This window comes from Balaenoptera musculus, chromosome 8 (assembly GCF_009873245.2).
Source record: "Balaenoptera musculus isolate JJ_BM4_2016_0621 chromosome 8, mBalMus1.pri.v3, whole genome shotgun sequence".
In the NCBI taxonomy this organism is placed as follows: Eukaryota; Metazoa; Chordata; class Mammalia; order Artiodactyla; family Balaenopteridae; genus Balaenoptera; species Balaenoptera musculus.
Genome location: NC_045792.1, coordinates 17,176,747 through 17,202,499, shown reverse-complemented (window position 1 = coordinate 17,202,499; position 25,753 = coordinate 17,176,747). Strand labels below are relative to the sequence as shown.

Below are 25,753 nucleotides of genomic sequence, written 5' to 3'. Positions count from 1 at the left end.
CATCTATCATCATAGGAACGAGTACACCATCCGTGCTTAACGTCACTCATGCATTTCTGCCACAAATTTCAGACCATGTGGTACCAGGATTTGGCAGAGTGTTTTTTTGCATTGCTCAACATGCACACATAACACAGGATTCTTCCCTGTCCAGGCCTTAAGGATGAGCTCCAAAAACACAAATGCTCAAGATCTTTCTTCAAAGATCCCTTCCGTCACCCTAGTCTAGGAATCCCATTCTTACACTCACATTTATCTTCACTGTACTATCAATTATATCCTTAAAGACACACTGTGGCTGACTGTTGTTTGATTTCTTTTTGGAGAAAATCCATTTGCTTTTGAATCATGCCCATGCACTTCTAACCTTCCAATACATGCTTATTCTAATCAGATATTGGTAAGAACAAAAGGTCGACATACATAAACAACTGATATACTTCATACATACTCTAGCAACACAAGCTTGAATAAAATATTTTAATGAGTCTTCAAAGGGAAAACATTTTGTAAAATTATTTTTTTTCCTTTTTAGAAAAGAAAAGAGAAGTATGGAAGGAAATCCAGTATGAAAACTTCTAAGACCAGTACAATGGTCACAACTGGCTGACCCAGTACGTCTTGTCATTTAAGTTGCCAAGTTATCAAACCACAACATTTTTCTAGGCCCAGATCTCCAACATGAGCATCTCAAGATTATTCTCAAATGAATCTAAGTCACATGGTTGTTATACGGAAGAAGCTGGGTTTTACCCATAAGTCATTTGAATAAAATCAGTTCTATATCCTCATCTCCTTGGAAATGTGGTCCCCTGCTTTGTAACTCCAATCATATTCTATTGCCTTTTCTATCCTGACAACTGACCTGGAAGACTTTCTGCCCCTGTCAAGTAAAATTCTAGGTATTACTTTGGCTTTCATTAAAGCCTTTTGCTGTGGGCTGGAGAGTATGCTGTTGAAAAGAGGGGTCAGATCCTTTTGGGAGAATGCTGTGAGGGTTTTAGACAAGTTGGAGCATGTATTTATAAATGCATTTTATAGGAATCAACCTGGGTTATCACTTCTCTCTACCTGCTAAGGAATCATATATTATATATGATGATCATATATTATATATATATATATATATATATATATATATATATATATATATATACACACACACACACACACACACAAATATATATATTATACTGTTCTTACTTCCTTTTTTTTCTCCCCAAGTTTCTTGGCTGTAGGTATACTTCTCATTCACTGCTGGTCAATAACATCCTACTGAGACATTGCTGGCTTGAACACTATTCCTGAACTAGTAAGACAGTGGTTGTTTCTCACAGTACACAGGCATCTCTGTTTCCTGTCACATGAATGCTAGAGTCCTATTCCAAGTGTCTCTTTATTATACCACAAAAAGAGATCACCTTCACTTTCTTTCTCCATAGAGAAATACATGTTGAAATACCAGTATCCTAAGATCAGGACTGGCCCCTAAATTAATTTCTCATTTTTCAGCTCAGGGGACATATTTTTTACCTTGAATACCCCACCCAACTCCAAGACCTACAACTATTAGAGTCATGTAACTACACAAATGTTACTGAAGGGACCTAGAAAACAGAAGTCTGGAGTCTTGAGATAAATGATCAGTATCTCTTCAAAGATCTCACAGAATTCAGGAATCTTATGATTACATTTGACCCTGGAGTTAATTATAGAAAGCTCAGAACTTAAAGCATCTTGAAAAGAATAGAACAAAAGTCTCTTGAACTACATTAAAATAGCCTTAAAGCTCTGAGAATAATCGATAAAAGTCAGAAAGTGCCCAATTAATGATGAAACTTACAAATAACTGAGCTTAATGGAGTGCAGTGTCTGAGATGTAGAAAACACCATGGGGCATTACCTTGGAAAGTGGAAGTTTTTTACCTAATTGATTTCTCATGATTGTCGGTGTATCTGGCCCTTTAACTAATTTTATGAACTTTTCCCTTTGTGCCAGTGACAGGGAGGGCATGGGGAGGTGGGTTAGGGTGGGGAGGGATACTGCCCCATACCCAAGTCTGTTTTGCTTTCTCAGAATTTCTCATCAGAAGGTCCAAATATGGGGGGTGGTCAGCCAAGCATAAAGGCCTGACCTTCAAGGACAGCTCACACAGCACAGGTTTTGCTCAGAGATTTCTAACTGGTTAAGTCCTCAAATGCAGGTCTGTTTAAGAAGGTCAGTCGTGCCAGGAAGAACTGTTTCTCCAGAAGATGAATGAACACCATAGGGTTGGCTGATCTCCTCTTGTCATTTAACTGATAGATTTCAATCCTGCACAATGTGCAAAGCGATGGAAAAAGGCCCTTTACCAAATAATTCCCTTGAATTCAGTTATTAAAATTCGGCCCATTTTTAACTAACGTATCTTTCTCCAAAGCACAATATCGCCAGGGTGAGATGTGAGCTAAGTAATAAAGTAATATACGGATGAAACTTGATTCTCATTTTCTGACTGGAGACATATAGAAAAGTGAATGGACCTATTCCAACCTAGGAAGTCAGTGGAGAAATTCGGAAAAGGATTTCCTGATGCCCCCTGCTGAGCTTCATTTACTCGGTTTTTATCAGATTTTGGCTAACATCGTGAGGAGTTTTTTGTTTTTTAGTATTCTGCCTACAAGGTACCCACACAGAAATGATTTTTTTTAAGTCCCAGTTAATGCTGTTGAAACGTACATATGGTATCATTCTTGTTTGGAGATGTTTCCTGCCAAAGGGTAGCATAAACTTTTATGCACACATGGAGATTAAGCGTGAACCTGCAAGAGGCCGTGGAGGTAAAGATGATAATTAAAGAACAACAATGTTCTTCCTCATCCCTACGTCATGAATTTAAACAGGAACCTTCCGCCCTGACCTGTCCTTCAGTCTCGACTACTAAGTGACATAAATGACTCCTCTTCAAAATGTACCTAAGATTCTAGCCTATGAACGAAGAAAGCAACTGGGCCTTTAATTCAGATGCTATGATTTTTAGGCAAGTATTAGGTTTTTTTGGAGTCCCTTATATTTCAATGTCTGGCGGCATTATAGAATTAAGGGCTACGTGCAGCTAAAACTGCAGCCCAGCCAGCCGACAGGGAGGCCTGATCTCAGATTGCAACCACTGAACACTGAACTCACAACAGAAATGACAAGACTCGAAATCCTTTCAAGCCTCACAAATTAGAGTATATTTATGAGGTCAGTCTACTCGGAACACAGTTTCCCTTGAAGACTACATTTCTCTTTTTCCCAGGCTTGCCTTGCCGCTCAGCAGTGCTGAGAAAGTAGATAAACAGTAATGTGGTACCAACCGTGGACTGCTGGTTCTGTCGTCGCCGTGGTGTCTACAGACGGGAACAGAGGATTGGAGGAAGGGAAGAAACAGGAGGAACGGCATGCAAAAAAAGGGAAAATGGAAAAAAATGGAACAGATAATATATGAGCAAGCTTTCAAAGAACATCGCGTGACAAGCAATAATAAATGAAAAGCCAAAAGCATTTGAAGTGAGTTGCACTGTTTTAAGACATGCCTTCAGCTCAAAGCTGCGAGCCAGTGAGGAAAACAGTAGATTCTTTGGTTCTGGGGGTCTTGCCAGGATACATCTACTTGCTAGTCAATAGTCAGGGGAACATGCGAAGTGATGAGAAACACCAGTGCCAACTCAGTGACTGATAGATGGCTCGGAACGCATCAAGGCTCAGGACTGTGACAGGGTAGCTCAGTCGGAAGGCTGGCTGAACAACAGATTCATACATTCAAACATTGCCTTTGTTTTAACCCAACCCACCCAGGCGCTCAGGCTTTACGACTGCCAATCAGGCGTCGCTGAATCAATTGCACGTTTAGGATCCTTTTATGGCTCATGCGCAGATGCCTGTAGATGAATATATGGGTTCAAGTTTTCCATCCAGTGTGTTATTTCAGCAGGGTTCAGCTGGAAAGTTCAATTAACTGGGAGGTGGAACATGTTAAAGGTTTTCAGATTAGTTTCTATACACACACACACACACTCATACTCACCACTCACCCATCCTCCACTCTGCGGATCTTACTATGTTACAATCTAAGGGCAAGAAGTCTTGCATGGAAAACACCCAAGTCCACATAATTTGCCAAATGCCACTTCTCATCATGTGACATTCCAAAAATTAAAGCATCCAGCCGCCCCTTTGCTCACGATCCAGAACCCCATTCACTGTTGTGAGCTGCCAGAAGTCCTGCCTTCAGGGTGAATCAGGAGATGGCACGTGAGGTTTTTTCACTGCCAGATGCACTTGTTATGGAAGAAACCGTGGTTTGTCTCTTCTTCTATTTCTAATGCCGTTCAAGTTTTCTCCTTCTACCAGGCTTCAAAACCAGGCCTGCTATATTGGCTCCTCTTCACAGGAAATTCCTCAGGGGACTCCAGAAATTTTCTTTTTCTTTTTGGCTCGAGGGGAAGTGGGATAAATATCTAACAAAATGCACGGCAACATTCTTTTCCCAGAGTCGTTTTAATACCCCTCTTCTAGCCAACTTCATTCCAATGTCAACCCATCTGGCCGGGTTTTAATTTTCAGTTCTGTCTTCTCAAGGTGTCTCCCTCCACGATCCCCTTCTGGCCAGAAAGGAGTGGAGACACTCACACATGAGCTGGTCATGTCGAGCTGTAGTGGGATTCTGGGTTGACACTGCAAGTAGTTACCCGTCCTTTTTTATCATGCAGCTATTTAATAAGTTGGTAATTATTTTCATGAGTTCTGGAGACACCAAAAGACTCTTTTGGACTTGACAGAGGCAATGTTTAAATGCACCAGAATGCCAAATGTAACTTTTTTTTTTTGGTCTAACAAGCCTGGTGCTTCTGATTTATAAATATGACACATGAATTCACACCAGTGTTCCCCTTCAATTCCCCTTTCCTCAGAACCCTAGACCATCAAAAAATCAGAGCCCTTCTAAGGAGCCAGAATTAACCAGAAGTCCGAGAGGCCACTACAGCTTAATGTAACCTATAGCTGAGTTTCTGAAGAACAGATGAAGGAAAGAAAAACATAAAATAAACCACATCAGAACGCAATACTTACTTACAAGTCTGTATGCATAAAGAAGCAGTTAAAAAACAATACCGAAAATTGTTCAGATGAAACATCTCTACATCAGATGCTCATGACACGTCTGACACGTCTCCTTACTTGAAACATCCAAGTCAAGGGTTAGTTTGAGGTGCTTTCAATTGTAGGGGCAAAATCAAATGCACATTTGTACAGAAACACTTATATGAAAGTTAATATATTTTATGGCTAGACACTGGCTTCTTTCCAAAATTAATTTTTAAAAAAAGCAATAAACATTTTGGCTCGTTATTTTTGTAGCAGCACTTCTAATATGCTTTATTTTCACCAGGTAAATCATTAGTATAAAATGAAAGAAAGGGGTTGGAGTAAAATCTAAGGGTCCTCAAAAATAATGTCTTAGCATTAACCGACAACTCCCCAATTTACTGCCTGCCTACGTCACAACATCATGTCAGCTTTATGACGAAATCAAGCTAAGGGAAGCTGGGTGTACACTTCCCTGGGTGTACACTTCCAGGGAATAAATGAAGAAAAGTTCACAGTGCAGCTTGCCTCCCCATTCTGGGGATGGGAAATCCATCAATTGCACCCAACAGGGAAGAGAAAGGGATGTTGAGAAGGAAAACACACGGTTCTAAAACAGTGAAAAGCAAACACATGTTCAAGTCAAACAACACAGTTACTGCAGCTGGGAATGGCAAAACCAGGGATCAGTAATGGAGTGGGAGACGGCAGCAGACACACAGGCTTGGCTACAAAGTTGAGACCGAGATTGAGGGTGTTATCGGGGGAGTCGCTGATTCCATTTCTCTAAGAGCATCTGGTGTGGTATCTGAACAGAGGCTATTTCAAGTAAAGAATGAAAAAAAAAAAATCTTTAGAAGTGACTTTGTGCTCCCCGCAGGAGAGCACTGTGACAGAATCTAATTCTCCTTCATAATTGCATTACGACTTCATGCAGAAACCACAGACACCCTGGCTCTGAAGTGAGTGCGGCTCTGTGAAGTAGGATTTATTAAGGTATCCTAATCAGGAGACTGGAGAGATGTGCTAGCCCACCCCTGTGCATCAACTTGTGGGGTCACTATATTGTTTGATAACATTCTAAGTGTACAGGCAAAATGCAAACAGTAACTTTCCAATAGAAAATAACGTAGGCTCTAATTAACTTGAAAAATGAGAGTGCCTAATTGCCCTAACAGAGGCTGTTTCAAACTTCATTCTGCGGCTGCCTTTAAAAAATAATCTTTGCGCTAGGCCTAGGAGAAAAATAGGTCACAGAAAGTTGAGCTGGACTTATGGTGGTGTAGGGTTATGAAATTAAAAAAGCCTCTTTGAGCTACTGTCTCTATTTTAATTTTAATTACAATGAGGGAGAAATTTATTGTACATTTATTTTATATGGTCAAGAAAAAACAATCCCACGTTCCTGCAAACCCAGTTAAGTGTGTATGGTCTCAATAGTCACTCTCTAGCTGTTTTATGAGTATAATTAAACAAGGTATCCAAGGGCAGGGCCTGCATTACTATTTGAAAGATGAACACTTCACTGAATATCGACTTTCAGTCTCCCAGTCATACAAACAGCTTATGGGACCCTACCTTGAATAAATTAAACATCACCTATATTTCACATGGCAGTATCAGATATTTTCAAAATCAAAAGGCTCAGACAATGTGTCAGATTAGAGACACCATCCATTTAACCAAGTAGCAAAAAAAAAACCCCAAAACCAAAAACAACAACAAAAAAACCACATGCGAGGCAGCTGGGCAATGTTTAGCTGAAACAGTCATGTGTAAGCTCCACTGTGGCACATTCTAATCCTTTCATATGGATTCTCTCCAACTTAGAATTGTTCATTGAGTGTGACAGACTGGGGGTTTAAAACTAATCCATAAATTAGTCCGTGGTCTCAAACACAACGGGTGCCATAAATGAAAATGAAAATCCAGGAACGAAATCAAATTCACAACCTTAAATACTTTTTCTTCTCCAACTGCTCTATGGTACTCCTGCTTTATAATGCCCAGATTCACTGCAAGGCTGCATTTGGGGGGGAGGGAGGAGGGTGTGAGTAGGGTGTACATTAAAAAATGCATAGGGTAATAACTCGGAGAACCCAATCTGCTCAAAAGCAGAGCTTAATTGTAAAGAATTTAAATTCTGCCATTTTGATTGTCATAAGCTTAAATGAAAGCATGCTAAGCAGTCCAGACATATTTTAATACACTTTCCCTCGGTTTATTTTCTTAACTAAAGTCAATAAGGAGCCAATGGGTTTTCTTAATTGAATTCCCCTTCAGTTTGTGTTATGGAGCTGCTTTAAAGCTAGACGCTAGGGTAGGCAAGGAATTCCCCTGACGGTTTTATTCTCACGATGGTGCTGTGCTGGCCAATATATATTAAGTATAGTTCCCTCTTTTTCTTTCTTTTTGACATATCTGAAATCTATTGAAAGCAAACATACCTGCTGGAAAATTAAACTTTGAAATTTATTTTCTACTGGTTTCCCAGTTAATTTTCTTTCCATCTATGTTCAGCTTTAATTAAACTCCCATTGCTCAGGGATGGGAGAAATGGATAGTAACGGAACTGAAGCTAAAAGGCCCGAATAGGAGACCCCTAAGAAAGCTTTCTTCTGTCTTCCTTTCATCTCCCCTTTGAGTGAAGAGATTGTGTGCCACGGAACAGCAGGAAGGGGAGTAGGTTGTTTTTTTTTCTTTTCGGTTAATTTCAAGTTTTGTTAAAAGCTTCTTCAGAATTGTTCACAAGTGCTACTGTGCCCCTGAGATCTTTTTATTTGCAAACCAGATGTTCTCAAAATAATAATAATAATAACCACCTGCACCGTGGTTTCATTTAACAAGGAAAACAATTCCTATCCTATGTTGTGTGTCAGTGCTGGGCAGGAGGAGGGACAGAGAGGGGTGAGGCACCGGTGAGGGGAGGAAAAGAGGGATGCAGGAGGGCGATGGTGGGGAGGGGGGAGCAGCTCTAGAAGTACTAGTTTATACCCATCTCCTGGAGAGCTGGGTCCTTCCTGCCAAGTCCTTTATTTCCCACCACTGAGATAGCTCCAACTTTCTAATCCTAAGAAACCTGTATTTATGAGATTATTCTTTTGCACTGTTGTGCATGAATCTTTAGTATGAAAACATGTCAATTCCCTCTCTCTTGGATTATTTTTCAACAAGGAACATAAGAGTATGGAAATGATGATAGAAGCATTAGGAAAAAAAAAAAATCTCACTGACTTCCCATCTCTCATTCCTTTTTTAAAAAAATGCAGAATCAGGTGACCTTCATCACTAATTTCTTCCATTCCCTCATAAGTCAATACAGGTCAAAAACTGGTTGGCTATGATGCTATTTGTAATAAGTTTATCATCATCAAAAAAAATAAAAATGTACACACTTAAAACAGTATGGAAAAACATGGTCCACGCACTTTTGGGGCAAAAACTTGGAAAGGGAGCTCATTACAAAACAGGTGGCTCATGAGTGTCTACTAGTGCCCTAATAATATTCTTGTCACCAGGCATACTGGTATGTGTATCACTAACGTTCGATAAGTATTCAATAAATGATGAATGAAAAACAGTCTTAATGGAGTAGATGCCAACTCTCGAAAAAAGGCAATTTAGTAAACATTCTAGGATGAGAGATGTATATTTCCTAGCAACAGTGCCTTAATATATATCCCGAACATAAATACACACAACAGACACAAACACTGACGATGGATGCTTGAAGTAAAGTTAGGCCTTCATGCTTAATTTCCCAAATGCCATCCTTTCTTATCCACATTCTATCCATTCTTTGATGGCACAGACCAAATTCTACGTCTCCTGTGACAGTCTCTTCAATCTTCTGAATTAGCCCTAAGTGCACAGTATCTCCTGCTAAGGAGTTCCAGTGGGTATAACCTATTTCCTCAGCTATATTTTAAGGGGTTCCAAGAATTTTCTGTCTCCGTGGGCACTAGCACAGTGCTGTACATATTATGGGTCCTTGATACGCGTTGAATGAATGCCTAAAAGCATTACCCCTTACGTCATGCAGATATCAAGAGCACAGAATAGCAATCATGACGCTAAGACCCTGGAGAACAGACAGCTCTATGTGGAGCAAAGCTCTCTACTGTAATTTAGCTGGTCATGCTACAGAGTCAGTCTTAAGACAGGTGTACTTCTTTCCTTTGTACTTAGGAAACTGAAAACATGTGCTTGGTTGTTGAGTTTCCCCAATTTGGCATCTGCCTGAAGGATAAGGGCTGTTCTCACCTTCTTTATTTATGTGACCTGACCCACGTTACACACACAAAAAAGCTTAGGATGGGAGGCTATGAATGCCAAAATAATAATGTGAGCCTGGGGGTGGGACTCACTTTCTCCAAGGTATATTGGGTACTGAGTGATTAGATACCAATAAGAAAAACCTTACTGTTTTCTTTTCCAAGAAACATAAAATATTTAATTGGATATGTACTTTCAAAAAGAGAAAAACTCATTTAGAAATGACCTACTTCATTCTTATGAAAGGATTCTTAAATGTGTTTCAGAATTTGGCCCTGTAGCTATTCATTTCTTATTCTAAGGTGATTTTAATTTTTTAATTTATGACAGTCACATGTATAAATGTGACCTACAGGTTGAGCTCCTCCTGGCCTGAATTTTATATTTAAGCTGCTAAGGGTGTTTAAAACTGAGTGCTGAGTGTTTTCTATGGTACTTCTCATCAAGCATGTAACTCAGGGCAAAACCAGGCAGAAATAAAACAATATCCACATTAACTAGGGAGGGAAACACAGAATATTTTCCTAAGATGATTGAGCCAACTGGCAGACCGGGGCAAAAGCTATCACCAAACACAAAAACAGGTATTTTTATGTACATCTAATATACAAAGTCAACTAATTTCAAAGAAAGTTCAAAACAAAACAAACAACGCCCTCCCCCCTCCCCACCCACTTTGAAAAATCAAAGATTTTTCTTTGATTCTGGCTTTTGAAAGGAATTTGCATCGAGGCCTCTTACCCCAGGTAATGGTTGGCTGTCTCTGTATTTTCGCAGAGGATGCCGGGGATGGATTTAAAGTGCAATTTAAATTAGGCATTTTGCTCTCCCATATTATAGCATATGAAACCACGTGGACAACTTGATATTAAAAAAAAAAAAGGGAGTGGGGGTCTGCCAGTAGCAATAGTCAAAACAAAAATATATGGTCAGAAGATGAACGTACATGAAAGAGAACAGAGACACCAAAGAATCTTATGGGAAATCACAGGAGGCTCTGCGTGGCTCCCATCCCAATTTTATCCCTCAGATGGTTTCTTATTTGGAAAGCGATTCTAATGACATTAATGGCTGAATAGTTAGAAAACCATAACAATGTTGATATGGCAAATTGACATCAAATACTCCTTTCAGTACTCTAGAGCCTGCAAAAATCTTCCGCAGGTGAATCTACCTTTAGACATGGCCTTCACAGGTAAGTCAGGAGAGCTTCCCCACACAGGACGGATGGGAGGCAGAGACGCCCTGCTCCTCCCACCCACCTGTGATTCTGGGCGGGCAGCATCGGGTCAGATTGAGCTTACAATTCCTCTTTTTCAAGGGCCTCCAGGATGAAGATTTAACGTATTTTGAGGGAGTCAGGCGACTGGGAACTCACGAAGGCCTGCCTCCCTAACAGGGAGAACAATTCGATTATTCTGGTTATGGAAGATAAAAGACAACACTGGAACACTTCCTTTCAGAGACATCAGAAATCAACTATGACCTTTCGAGTTTAAAAACATTTTTCGATTGCATTTAAAAACAATTTGTATGTTTTTCTTGTAACGAAACGCTGACCTAGGGAATGGGTTTCAGTCACTGCATTTGCCTGGGAGAAAAGAAATAGATGCCCGTGGGCTTCCTCTTCCTCTTCTCTCTCTCTTTTTTTTTTTAAGCTGAGGCTTTATGTTAATATCACTAGATTTAGCTGTTGAAGCTTTTAAGGCTAATGGTGGCTGTAATGTACCAAACAGTACAAGAGAGAAGAAGAGTGGAGGTTAATTTAGCTCTCCATTTGTCAGGATTCAGTCTGGAAGATTTCTTAGGAACCAATCTAAATCTAGGGGATAGCCTGGACCTTTAAAATGGGACACGGAATCATTCAGCTCCATAACCTTTCATCTGTTTGAAGAAAGGAGCAAATGTTAAATTCCACAAGTACACTTTCTGGGCAAGATAAATATATGTAAGACTGCTTGTTAAGACACAGCAAGCCTGTAAGATCACATCCATTAAGGCAGTGGATTCTACAGTGTTGTTTTAGTGGCAATTTTAGTGTAATGACTCTTGGGTGTGCCAGTGAGAATCAGGGCATTCGTCACCACAACTGCATTTTGTGTGTAGAGCGGGTTCAGCTACTAATACCAAGAGGCCAAAGTGCACCTATGAGATCATCTTATATTACCTTGAGCAAAGAGGCCAGGAGGAGAGACAGAGGAGCAGACAAGTCCCTATAAAGGTACCTGGGATGTGGACAGAAATATAGCATTGTTTGTTTTTAAAATTTCCTCTTAAATGGAGTCTCTGTGGTTGTAACTGTGATAACAGAGTTGTAGCTGTTTGAAGACGTGCGATTAGCGTTAGTCCGGAGTGAAGGCTTAGGAGCTGTGAACTGAAGCACCTCTGCTGAGTTGCTGAGATTGATGGTGAGGGGGGAGGATTTCAGAGAGTGTTAAGAAAGGTCTTTTTTAAAAAAAGCCTAAGCTAGTGAGAGGCCAGCCACAAATGAAAAGTGCTGTTCCACATTAAAGAGAAATGTGGTATTTATGCTGAATGAATGAAGGCCTTGACCGCCTTAAAATGTAAACCTGACTAGCTACCTAGACGGAACCTTCTACAAGGAGAGGTAATCAAGGCTGGCTCACACCTGGACAACTTCCGCAAAGACAAAACAGACCACGGAAGGGTTTTCTTAATGGGTTCACACATGCAGGGCAGTGGCGAAAGGGGCGATGTAATTTACACTGACATCCAAAGGGCCGTTTGTAGGAAACTATGAAAACCTGGTACACAGCAGCTCAAGCTTAATTGGTTTACTACCCGGATAAGGTAAGAAATCATGAAAGGTAAACACCTGGTTCGCAGCAAGGGAAGTTGTTAGCATGGTTGCTCTGGAAATCAGTCAGGGAGGAGCATCTTTGTTGCGCTTATTAAGGATGCAGAAAGTGGGAGGAATCTCTCCGCTCTGCTAACAAACTGAGTTTACTTAAGAAGCAGAAGAAACTAACAGAAAGCTAAAAGGGGAATACACACAGACAAGAATTTAGGAAGCAGCCTGGATGGAGCTGAGTTTAGGGTGAGACACAAAAACCAACTGGATGGATGGATGGATTTTCAGAAGCTTTTCAATTAAGTGCAGGCACCGATGTTTTCGCAAACATCATTCAGAACCATGCTCACTAGTGGCTTATTTAAAAGTTCTTTGTTTCACTGTAATGGTTAGAAAGGTGAAGAAAACTGAAATTAGACAATCTATTGTTATATTTCATAAACCGATGAGGCTTCCTCTTTCCCTGAACACTTAGAATTTTCATCATGTCTATCACACCAACTCCTGTGAAAACTGAAAATGTCTCCAGAAAGTCAATGTAAAGGATGGTCTTACCTAAGGAAATCTTGCACGTCTAGTCGACATGTTGCGGCCGTAACCTTTCCCACCCTGGTCGGCAGAGAAAACTCCAACAAGTCTCCCGGACAAGCGACACAAGCACTGAGAGCCGCTGGGGACCAACCAGGAAGGGGCTGGAGGGCATAACCTCCTCCCTCAGTGACGGTCAGAAAAAGGAGACCGCGAAACTCACTTTGAATAGGAGTTTCAGACAGTCCAAAGAGCTAAACCACAGAGTGACAACCGCGGTGGTTCCTCCAATGTTTAACGGAGGGCAGGAAGGGGTACTCGAGTGCCCAGAGTGGAACAGACGGTGACTACCCAGGTGACACACGGTCAGTGGGTACTCTCTGGGGCAGGAAGGATGATGCATTTAGGAACATGGCCCACGTGGACATGTTAAAGGGTGTGTATTTTCCTTCACGTAGATTAAGATGAAATTAAGGCAAGAAGAAGATCCAAAGCCGGGATACTTACCGTTTCGTCAACCGTGGCTCAGCACAAGCTATCCGCGTGTTCTCTAAGAGCCAGGCTGCCATTTTCCCCCTAGCATTTTGCTTTGCATGGTGATGCTTAAAAAAGAATTCTGCAAAATATCTGATCTACTGTTAAATGCTTGGATGTTAAAGACTTTTCTGAGGTCCTTAAGAGTCGACTTGAGAACACAGTATCTAATGTCTGTCAAGTTCCCAAATAAAGGAATAATTCCATTCCAAGGAGTTAAAGGGACCTTTTAGGCTTCTTGTTATACATACCAGAAAGACAGTGTACATTCAGGACATCTGCAATGGCAATGAAGGTACCATACCTGCGATGATGGTAAGGATGGTGGTGGTGGTGGTGGTGGTGGTGGTGGTGGTTGTTGTGAGAGGAGGGATAGTTGTGGGGGGATCTGGATAAAGAAAAAAAGGAGAATCAAACCCACAATGCTGAGCACAGCGGTGATCAGTAACGACACAACAAAGGCGTGAAGACACTGACACGTTGTTTGATGACTTCTCCCTTTAAAATCCAAAGACTCCCCACCCCACCCACCCCCGGCCCTGCAAAGATTTATGTCTTATAATCATATCCCAAGGCCTTATTCGGAAAAGCTAAGAAAAGAAGAAAAGAGATTTGGGGGCTTCCCTGGTGGCGCAGTGGTTAAGAATCCGCCTGCCAATGCAGGGGACACGGGTTTGAGCCCCGGTCCGGGAAGATCCCACATGCCGCAGAGCAACTAAGCCCGTGCGCCACAACTACTGAGCCTGTGCTCTAGAGCCTGCGAGCCACAACTACTGAGCCCGCGTGCTGCAACTACTGAGCCCACACATGTAGAGCCCGTGCTCCGCAGCGAGAAGCCACCGCAATGAGAAGCCCGCGCACCACGACAAAGAGTAGCCCCCGCTCGCCGCAACTAGAGAAAAGCCTACGCATAGCAACGAAGACCCAACGCAGCCATAAATAAATAAAATAAATTTCAAAAATTAAAAAAAAAAAAGAAAAGAGATTTGTATCAATGAAGTGAACTAGGGATGAGGAGATGAGAAGTAGAGAAGGGAGGAAAAATCAAAACATATGACACGCACCCCCCCCCCGTCCTATTTCAAAAGGTGAGGTTAGACCAACTCAGCCCCTGAGAGGGTCCGACAGTTGTCATTTCGTTTTATACTTTCATCAGTGGGAGAAAAGAAGAGATGGCGCTGATCTATCTAAAGGGCTCCTATCGGCCAAGGGAAAGTGTGAGCCTGCCTCTTGCTCTCTGACTGTTAACTTCATTATTCTCCATCAATACATCCCAGCAGGAAGTAAAACTACTTCTATACTTGTAATAAATACACAGAAGAGAGAATGTCACCACTAAATATCAAGTTCCAGGCATGTGAGATTTTACTGAGATTTTATTTTTTAAAAGTCAGTAAATTTTACAACTTATAAATATTAATCAGTTCGTTGCCTTTGCTCAAGCCTGACCTACGTGGGTGACAATGATAAAACTGAAGAACGTTTCCATCTTGTAAACAAAAGAATTAAATACAAACAAGGCTTAACCCTCCAAGCCAGGAATCTGATAGGGAATCCTCTGTCAGGTGTCTGATATACTGTATATTCTTCTATCATCTCCAAAATCATTTAGGGGAAAAGGGAAGGCAAATATGAAAGAGAAAAAAAAAATTCTCAGCCCAACTGATCAAACTGAATGTGTTAAATTCTCAGCAAGACTTTGACCTAATCAATCATTCTGCTATAATAGAGCGTAAGACGATTTGAAGGCTTTTGATTTTAAATTTTATCTAATGCCCGTCAACTTTTTCTCCCTGACACATCTGTTGTCCTTTTATCTCCAAGTGAGCTCTCAGACTGTCTAATTAATACATCCTAACTTTAATTATATACTGTGTCTTTATTGGGTTTGGTGGAACTTCCTGGAAGTTTACGAAAACATTATCCTGGCGTTTGGTTATGAGGTCTGCTTAAAAGATTCCTACCGTTGATCAATAATCAGTTTTAATTTTCCTCACAAACTTCTCTCACACGTACACAAATGTACGAATTTGACAGGGAAGAATCAAGAGCAAACCTGTCTGTTTTAGGGGAGACTCTGTTCATTGAAGTTGGGGATGCCAGCAGTTTAAACGACTATTGAAAGCAGCCTCACACGTGAGTGCAAAAAAAGAATCCATTAAAAAAAAAATCTCATTTTCTTCTTTTCTCAAGAAGTAGAAATGATTCATAATTTCAAACTACCTTGTTAGAAGAAGAACGGACAGTACACGTCCAGTCTTGCTTTTTGGAGTACTTTCTTATGGAGGCCACAGGTGGGGAAGCATTTTGTGACCTGGGAGACCACTGGATGCACCTACATCCTGCGGCAGGTGCAGGTACAGGTGCAGGTAGGGACGCAGGTGAGCGAGGGGCACCGGTCCCTGAAGACAACCTGCTCTCTCCACGCCCCAATTCAGCTGTACCCAGAGATGTGCCTTCTCTGTTCTGATTCAATGACAATATTTATCACTGAAAAGGAACATCTGTAGCTGGTATGCTATAATGCTATTTCTGTCTCTATTTCTAAAAGTATTGGCACAAAATGTGCGATGTCCACAATACAATCAAAGTGCACCTGAAGGTGATTTGAAATTACGATTACCAACAGGAGTGGAACAGAGACTAACTAACGAGGGCAGAGACTTCAGAAAAAAGGTCACTAGTTCCTTTCATTTTGTGAAAATCACACACTTTCAATTATTTTCATCACTACTGGGGTAACTTGTCCTTCACATGTGGCTCAAGTGACCTAAATGAATTAGATTCCGTTACCAGGTGTAATGCTTAGATCATTTCTAGCGATAAGAGCAATGTGAGGTCACTATTTAATACAGAGTTGGAGCTAATAAGCTATGTTTGACACATAGAGGCTAAAAGAACAAAACCAACTGGGGCTCAGGCGCTAACCAGATAGATTCGCCAAGTATAGAAGTTACTTCTAGAGAATTAAACATTTTAAAAGCATGTTAACTCTGAGTTCATAAAGAACTTTGAAAGCTACTGTAGTAGGACAATAAATTGGCTTTGAAAAGAAAACCTACTCACCATCTTCTCAAACTGCTAGAATATTTTATTACTGGACAAGCAACGCCTCAGGTGAGTATTCTAGCCTGTCATCCCAAACATTACTGCTAGTACAGGTTACGGGAGAGAGGTAGCATATTGTGGATCTAGCAAATTCCTAGACCAGGCGAAGTGCACCATCTTGGGTTGGGGAGATAGTTGGATGTAGATGCGCTTGCCTACATGGGCAGGTCTCTGTTTCCTGGCTTTCAAATAATGCATTCTGGCCCAGCGAGTTCATTCCCAAACGACAATCTTGCATTGGAGGGAACTGTTCTACCAGGAAGCAGAGAGAGTAAGAGAAACTACAAAGAAAGACACACGTTTCACTGTAGACTTTGGAGTCAAAGTATCGTGGCTCTGAAACATATTTAGTAACCGTGTGAACTTGGGCAACTTAGGTGACCTTTCTAAGCTTCCTTTTATCACCTGTAAAATGGCATGATGATGGCGCTTACCTCGTCATGTTATCGTGGAGATCAGAGGTGATCGTGCATGTAAAACTGTCACCCTAGTGCATGGAACGAAGTGAGCAAATCCTCAATAAATGCTAGCCAGAGCTAGGATCCAAAATTATTCAAATCTATTTATCAAATCCACAAAACGTTTCTCATCTTGAGATGTCGGAACAGTGGGTACAATAAGTCAAAATTGTTTTTCCAGATACCTGAGTCTTCTGAATCAAGGAAGCACATAATAGACTGGTGGAAATTTGTCTCTGCTTTTCATAATCTGCCGTTTTTTAAAAGAGCTGAATGAAAGTCTGTAAACCTGGATAACAGCAAGGTTGGGGCCTCGCATGAGGCTCAAACCCTGATGCTGAGCATGGGAGGGATGTAGAAGCAAAAGGGGGATGGCTGGAAACGGGGCACTCGGCACCTCCTTGCACCTACACGGAGAGCCATTCCCTTCACTCTGATCTCCTTAAATACCGGGGAGAATTAATGCTATTATGTGTAGACCACAGACAACATGGGTAGTGTGCAAAGAAATCACACCTCAGAAGTCTATACATAAAGTGATTAGATGTGAGCCTTTAACTTTGCATTATGCTAAGGAAAACAAAACTCAGGTACAGGCTAAAGATTATATTTTAATATCCATGTAGATATGAGGTAAAGCATGCTTCTATTTCATCAAAGAGACTGCTACTCCTATTTTCTTCATAAGGAAAGTGGCCAGCTTCTAAGACGTTATGGTGTAAATATCCCGTATGTAGATTTACATGTGTATATGTGTATATTCACATACACTTACACTTGGATTATTTACATGGCTCACATGAAGAGAGAAATGCACACACATGTTCATATATTTACAAGATACTGAAATTGTCATGCCTATGGTTACTCATTCTGTGTCATGTCAGCTCATGACTATTTTTCCTGGTGTAAAAGTAACCGAGAGAGTCAACTGGACAGAAGAGACTCAATTCGTCATCATAAGACTAGATAGGCAGTGCACTCCTCAACTAAACAGAGAATATTCACCAGACACAAAATTGACCATGAGCTATAAATGGGAAATAAGTTTAAAATGGCTGGTACAAGTAGGTGCACAATAAATATTTGTTGACTAGAAAGTGAAATTCATGATCATATGCTTTAATAATCCTGCAAAAAGATATCAAGAAAACAGACAAATTAAAAAAAAAAGCACTTGTGTCTAAAGTAGTAGCTATAGGTGGTTAACAGAGCTACCAAGGACCTTCTATTTTTTTTCCCAAGTATTTACTGGCTTGCGACATGTGGAATGTAATAGCTTCATGCTGAAAATAGGATAGTTCTGTTCATCAAAGCAGGAGAAAGGCTAGCCCAGGTATCATCGGAAAATACCGCTGGGAATAGACTTTCTGAGTTGAAAAGCCATTAATTGGTAAGGTTGAATTTCGCAGTCATTATTTCTAACATAATCTCCATAGCGTGCGCCTGAGGACAGAGCTTTCCTACTCAGCATGACCAGAGCCTGTGATCTAGAGGGAAGCCCCCATGATTAGAAGGGGAGAAGAAAAGTTGCTGTCCTCCTAGTAGTAGCACTGGGGTCCACCTTGGGCCAGGCTTCTTTTAATTCTTGAAGGAAACAAACTGGTTTTTTGGTTTTCAACTTGACCAAAAGCTCTAGGAGTGAATCACAAGCAGCAGCTACATGTTAAATGAGTCAAATGGAAGAGGGCTTCGTCTTCTCACGTACCGTATACATACAGCATATAATCCGAATGAGCTTTGCCCACTATGTTTGAAGCCTCACAGCGGTATGTACCGTTATCTGTTTTGTTTAGGTTATTGATGAACAGGTTGGGCCCCGACAGTACGGCGTGTTGAGGCATTTCATCATCGACTCTCACCCAAGTTACCATCACAGGCCTGCAGAGGGAATGGGAGAGAGACAGGTTGCATTATGATTTCCCACCAAGATGTCTGCATCAAACCTCTCACCCACACAGTAAATGAATCCCATGCAGGATGACACAATTAAAGAGGACCTATTTTAAGTTCAGAGAATTACAGCTGTGAAGGCTTCACAAATCTGTTTGGAATATAATTTTTTAAAAAATATTATCAGGTGTTGAAAAACTTTCAACAGACCACAAGCAGGTGTCTCATCATTTCCAATTCATCTTCAACAAATCAGCAAATAAACCAATGTGCCCTATTTTTATGCCCTGCTGTGTGCTTTCACACCAATTCAGACAGGACAGAGCTCACCCATTGTTAATCATCTCATTAATTAGGGGGAAAAAAAATCAAATCCTGGGCTAGTGATACATACATTAATCTCATGGTTACTAACACGCCGAGATAGTGGCATAGAAAGTTGTGATATTTAAGTGGATTTCGAGTTTCGCAGAAAGGAATGGACTTTTACAACTGAATAGTGCTTTCTTTGGCCTCTGCTGTTTGAAAAAAAATGACCTCTTCTCATTCTGGAAAGATGTAATCACTTCCTGTCCCCTTACCCCCTACCCATAACACACCCTCCAGCAACCCAAGACCCCACCGCACCTTCCGAGGCCCCAAGCCACCTTATCTATGTGCTCTTTGGCAAAATGCCTGTCTTCCCTGGCTCTCCAAGGCCCTCACGCTGCTCCCGTTCCCCTGTGTGTGCACCTGCAGGCCCCCAGCTCGAGGGACAGGCTCCCAGATCAATGGCTGTGGAGTGACAGCACCTCCACGTGAATTCCTGGGGTCCTACGGCACTTGCTCATCAGAGGGGAGGTTTGTTTCCGTGATTTAAAGACCACATTTGTATCCATCAGGAAAAAGCAAATTTCACAAGATGCTCCAGGGCCCAAATTGCACACACACAGAGTCTTTTTCAAACTCACTGAATTTATAATCCTTCAAGGCAGCCCCTATGAAATCGAGGCCACATCTAGGGCTGGGCCTGAAAGCTGCCATTTCCAAGGCAGGGCCGCAGAGATTCGGGCACAGAAGCAGCTTCCTTTCATTTCCTGCACTACCTCTAGGAGCGGTATCAGAACCTAAGACCCGTGGTTCATATGAATGGGCACTCAAGACAGCCCTGTCAAGTAGCATTCCGGTTTTCCAATGGGATGTGAAGTCACAATTTTTCTTTAATGACACATGGGTTTGTTATCACAACCCAGTAAATTATTTAAAAATGAGCCCTGCATCCGTCCTCCTCACAGGCAAAGGCGAACGGCTCTGCCTGGCAATCAGACCTATGGTCCCGCTGCTTGACAGCTGAAACCATCAGTGGGGGTAAATGCTGAGAACATTCACAGCATTTAATGGCAAGTTAAATTACCATTTTTATTGTATGCAATTTCTTGAGAAAATAAATAGGTGATATGCTAGAAGGGCTAGCAGTCAAAGTAACCCGTGCTTTGCTCAGACAACCGTGGACCCGGGCCGATTTGACAGGAACAAGCAAATACCCTCTCTGGCATCAACGTCCCAAAGGAAACATACAATTTACTGTCCCCGTGGCACATTCAACTGAACACAGTACCTTCTTCAGGGGAAAAAAAATATATAGAAATAAAATATAGGTTAGCAAGCCATAGTCTGTAAATGTAGTTAATGTGGCTGGTACTTCTAAGTGGCAAGAGGCCTGAGAGAATTAATTTTTTTTGCCACTGGACTGTTTTGGAAGGAAGGCAATTTGCTACCTGGGGCCTAATTCAAACAGTTTATGCAAAGAAAGAGCTGAATCTTTTGCAGCGTTCAAAGCAGAAGAAGACTGCTCTGGTGAAGCCGGAAGTACTTAAATCCAAATAACTTTGAAACACCCAAGGAAAAGCAAAGCAGAAGCAAGACCACCTCCTCCTTCCTAAAGGCCATCTTTACAACTCCAAACGGTGAGTAGAGAGAGAAGCAAATCCTCGGCCCTGGAGAAGGACACACAAAATAGGGAGGGTGACGTGGGAAAAGAGACCATTGCAGCTAGGCTCCCTCCGGCTCTCTGTTCTCTCAGAGATCATCGCTTAGCTGTCATGGGGAGAATTCTTTCCAAAGACTTGGGGGAAGCTTTGTGAAAATGCTCTGAGGTCCTTGTATGAATATGCTAGTTAGCAAAACTCTGAGGGGGGAAAAAATCATAGCGAGGGGACAGCAGAGGGAGCTCAATGCTGTTTTTTGTTGGGGACCAATAAGAATCTGAGTGAACCCAATCACTAGGTTGACCTGTTGTTCCATGTGAAATGGATTGTTTTTTTCCCTCAGAAACAGTTAAAAACAATCTTCACTCTATTAGAAAGATGAAAGGATTCTTCCTCCTCCCCAAACGAAACGGAATAATAGCTAAAGTGGTACCACCACATGGCTTTTGCTTTATTAGTGATAATACATGTAGTTTCTCTAATTCACTTTCATTAATTTAGCAGGGGCAAGTGCAGTAGCTTTTTTTACACTTTTCAATAAAATAAGAGTGTAAGTCTTTTCCCTTACGCAGTATGTATACATATTCCTTGAGAAAAAGTCCCAAACCATTCCTTACTAACAAAAATATTTCTAGTAGTCACTTTTCCTTGAGGGAAGAAGCAAAATGAAAAGTAAGGTAAATTCATTTGCCTACAGCTGGCCCTAAACACAGCAGCTTAATTTAAGTCTGAAAACCATCTTTCCAACAGCTTAGTTAGACATTAACACAGAAGGTAGCAGATATATCATTAGATTGTGGGCACGCTAAAAAAGTTATTAGGATTATTTTATGTGGGTGAGAGAAAATAGTTCTGACAATCATGTTGATGATGATAAAAGAGAATTAGCTGAGATTTCAATCTTAGCTGGCATTTCATTTTTCTCCCGATCCTCACCCTTAAGAACTACAGATATTTATTCCCCTTTTCACTGAATATTCTTTCAGTTCCTGAAAAATCTTCCATCCTTTACAGCAGGAGACAGGTGACAGGCCAATGAGTTGTGAATGCACGTCTGTGTGTTGTGACATTTACTGCTCGTGACCCTCTGCCAACCTTGGCCTTCAGAACTTACTGGGGCTTCCCGATGGCTTCACATGTTAACTCAAGCGCGTCCCCTTCCCGGGTTAGGCCTTGTAGAGGATAAGTCATCTGAATATGCACTTGAGGCTTATCTGTGTGACAACAACACAAAGTACAATGTTTAGCAAATGATATCATCAGGCAGAACCAGACTTGCATGCTGTCACAAACCCCATACTACCAGCACTCACGTGCTTCCCATCCTCGTGCCTTCAGTAAAATCCTTCTAATTAGTAAGTAATCCTGGCATTTGCTCAAATTAAATTGACTAATAACTCTAAGGAGTGAACCACGAACAGATAAGAGATTCATAAGCCAACCACGCCACATCAAACATTTCCTGTGAAATACATTTTGCTACATTTAGGTTTATCTCCAGACTCACTCAAGCTAAAGGAAACTCATTTGCCTTCATGCTGAGGTGAAGCCACAGATATCTGCGGTGCTCAGAATTGATACATTTTATCATAGATCATACATTACTATGTGACAATATGTTGTGACACTGCATATTAATAAGTTTGCCCCTTCTATGCTCTTGTTTTCAAATGGGAAAGGCAAAACTCCTGAATTCCACTCAGATGTCTCTAAGAATAAAGAACTGGGAGGTTCTGGTGGCCCCTAATGAAACTCTATGATGGCTCAACGTAAACAAATCAGAAGGAAGGAAACTGACAGTTACCGAGTCTACTATGGTAGGAACCATCCTTGGTGGCGGAAAAAGCCCAGTTTTAGGGACGAGAACATTGGTACCTAGAGAATGATGTAGGTTGTCCAAGGTCATAGAGATAACATAATGAGAGACAGCCCCATGAAATGTATGTTTGGAGGGATTATTGATTCAAACCCACGTTTCCCAGTGGCAATCCATAATTAAAGCCAAGTATACTGAGTATAGCTTCCTAACGCAGTCAAGTATTTAGGTATTCCTAAGTGATGTATTCCTAAGTGTAAGTGAATACTTTAGTGATGTAGGTATTCTTATTTCCACTAGCTATTTAAAAACTGTGTTTGTGAGTTTGTGGGGCTGTGAGAATGAGAGAGGAACGCTAGGAGGTACAGGGAATGGGGAGGGGTTGGAATTAACTTAGATACACACACAAATACATTTACAAATAAAACCTGAATGGAATTGGGAGGATTTTTTTTTTCCCTTTGCTGAACTAATAAACTATTAATCCCTACATCATTTTTCTCATTTAATTTCATGACTTTGTAAATGTATATTTTTGGAAATGTACCCAAGAGGTAATAAATGTGAGAGGGCAAGACATCAGTTGGCTGAAAGGTCAAAACAATTGCCATAACTTTACTTTCTCGGACAATCACACCACCCAAACAACAGCCCCTTGGCCTTTTACAAGCAGTGGTTCGCTCATTATCATTCACCCTATGGTATCAGGGAGCAAAGAGAAATATGGCAGGGCTCAAACATCTCTACCTGTACACAGCCAAACAAGCTGCACGAGGTCCTCTCTAGGGATGGCTGTTTGCTGGATGTTTTTACAGTCGTGTTACTAGCGCTGGATCTTTCTGTCTCTGAAAACCACGTGGCATTCAAAACCTTTTAAGAGAGGCTTCTTGTACATCGGTGGGCACTGCACGCTGAATTGGTAATGCTTTCTGAGGAGCTAAGTCACTTGCCAGAGAACGTAAGTGAACTGGGACCGAAAGCTCCAGCTGACCCCTGAAAGTAACACGATTCTATTCTTAGACTTGTTGGCAAAGGCCATGTTTAAGAGGAAAATGGCGTAGAGGTCTCCAGATACTGATAGCTGGGTGGGGAAGCTAATCATTAAAGAAAGGCAAAAATACTCAAAAAGAATAAACAGGATGACCTTAAATGAACACTGGCTGCTGGGCAAGTGTCCTGGGTGCCCACCTTTGAGAGCTATAGACAATACTGTAGGCTAAATACAACCATTGGGTGACATATGTGGGTCTATTATTTTTGGTGGTATAATACACTTGCACACAGAGCTAGTTGGTAAAGTTTATTAAAAAAACAACCCACAAGATACCAAGAAAAAAAAAAAAATGGTAGAAGGTTATGCCACTGAAAACACAGACAACAAAATACCGGCTCCCTTACAGTTCATGCTCAGAAACAGCAGTACTTCCGGAGTTCCTGGTTAGGGAACCTCTGTCATCCTTATCCAGGAACCATTCTGAGGAAAGCTAAATTTAAAGCCCCAAATTTGGGCTGAAATGTAACATTTTCTTATAGGTTAATCTCTGATCCACAGAAGGTCTACATTTTCCATGCACTGCTGACTTTGGCCCATTAATTAAGGAGAAGCAGAATGCTTGCTGGCCAATGTGGAAGGCTCTTTTGTCCTTTTTACTCCTTTGTGTAATTTACAAGCAAACAGAGAGAGTATATTTTTCAGCACGGTGCACTAAGGGTTTTTACACGCTCAACTTCCATTAATAATAAAGACGGTGTTGAAAATCCATCCACCCTGCCTTTTCAGTACCACTGAGTTTGTTTTAGTTAAATGCTTTTTATGTTCCTAATGGCTGTTTGCCAGTTGTCAATTACTCACATAAATTAGGAATAACAAGCTAAGGCCTTGCTATACCTGGAATTTACGTTTAAAAAAATCATATACTAAGCCACAGGAAATACACCTTCAATTTTGATAACTGATTTTCCCAATTTACTCTCTAGGTTTCTGGAGAAACATCTACCATCTACTTATGGGTACAGCTGCCACAGTTACCTTAATAGGTCACTGGAAAGGTAAATATTAATCTTGCTTGCATTATACAGAAAAATGTCCTCCTCTGTTGACACGTGCAGTATTTATAGGCATATTATTCGACTGTGGGCAGCTGAGCTATCTTCACGCCCAGCTTAGGAGCCAAATAGAGGGTCTGTGTGCCAAGATCCATCTCTGGGTGAAGGAAACTTAAAAAACAAATTCAATTCCCCCTCCTTTGCCCTGAAAGAGGAACTTGAGCCTTCCCAACACGTGGAATAGAAACCCTGGGACTCCACTGGCACCTCTAGAACCCAGGGCTGCTACATCTTCCCAGGATGATCCTGACCACAATCCGAGTATGTCAGAATACTGAACAATCCAGATGGCTGACTACATAGCCCAGAAGCTCATCATTTATATTTTAATTATGTTCATAAATCAAACGTTATAACCCGCCGCATCTTTTCTGAAACAGAACCAGACTCCAAGATTTATTTTTAAGTAATGAGGTAAGGCCCAGAACATTTTCTGGGTGATCATTTTACGCCTTTTACGCCTTTTACGTTGGAAGGCACAAGGCTAAAAGCCAGATGACACTTTCTGCCCAAGTTCAATAACTGTCTAGAAATGTACTGCAGAAAGGCTTAATGTCACTATAAAATGGAACTGCTATATAAAAATAAGAAAAATAGTGAGGTCTGTGCACTCATGGAACATTACAACTACAGAGATGGTACCACCAACAGCCAATCAATTAGGTCGAGGGATCTGAGGTTTTCATAATACACTGTAATTGTTTAAAAACCCCATAAAAGACATTTAGCAAGACTACTACAGACAAAATTCGTCCATTGGTCAAAGTCGCACAGAGGGTTAAATACCAGGAGGCTTTAGGTCACACTACAGTAGCAGCCAATTAAAAAAATCATATTAGAAAGACATTCTGATTTGATGAGACTTTCTTTAAATGGACTTTGCTCTCTCCATAAAGGGAAAATATATATATATAAAAGGAAACTCTTAAAAGAGGTTAGAATGGCTTGCTGGCAGATTACAATTGATTTCATGCCAGTCTGACCTTGCACCATATTCTATGATCTTTTCAGAAGATGAAACTCAAGACTCTGGAACGTGTATTTCACTTTCCTATGTAAATGAAAAGTCACAGTCTCCTTCCCTCTAGATTACCGCAGTAACATATCAGGTCTTTAAAATTTCTTAGTTAAAAAAAGTACACTGCG

General features: G+C 41.1%; 1 protein-coding gene across 7 annotated transcripts in view; it reads right to left on the bottom strand.

Annotated features, from left to right (window-relative positions):
- CADM1 (cell adhesion molecule 1) overlaps positions 1-25,753 on the bottom strand; it is a 322,060-nt gene that overhangs the window by 20,179 nt on the left and 276,128 nt on the right. For 3 of the 7 annotated variants that reach the window (XM_036860676.1, XM_036860678.1, XM_036860677.1), the window contains exons 6-9: positions 21,800-21,899; positions 18,534-18,706; positions 13,564-13,647; positions 3,340-3,372 (exon numbers count right to left, since the gene is read on the bottom strand). In XM_036860676.1, coding sequence (XP_036716571.1) covers positions 3,340-3,372; positions 13,564-13,647; positions 18,534-18,706; positions 21,800-21,899 — 390 coding nt within the window. The remainder of the gene's footprint in view (positions 1-3,339; positions 3,373-13,563; positions 13,648-18,533; positions 18,707-21,799; positions 21,900-25,753) is intronic. The other 4 variants (XM_036860679.1, XM_036860681.1, XM_036860680.1 and 1 more) reach the window with 3 other exon arrangements.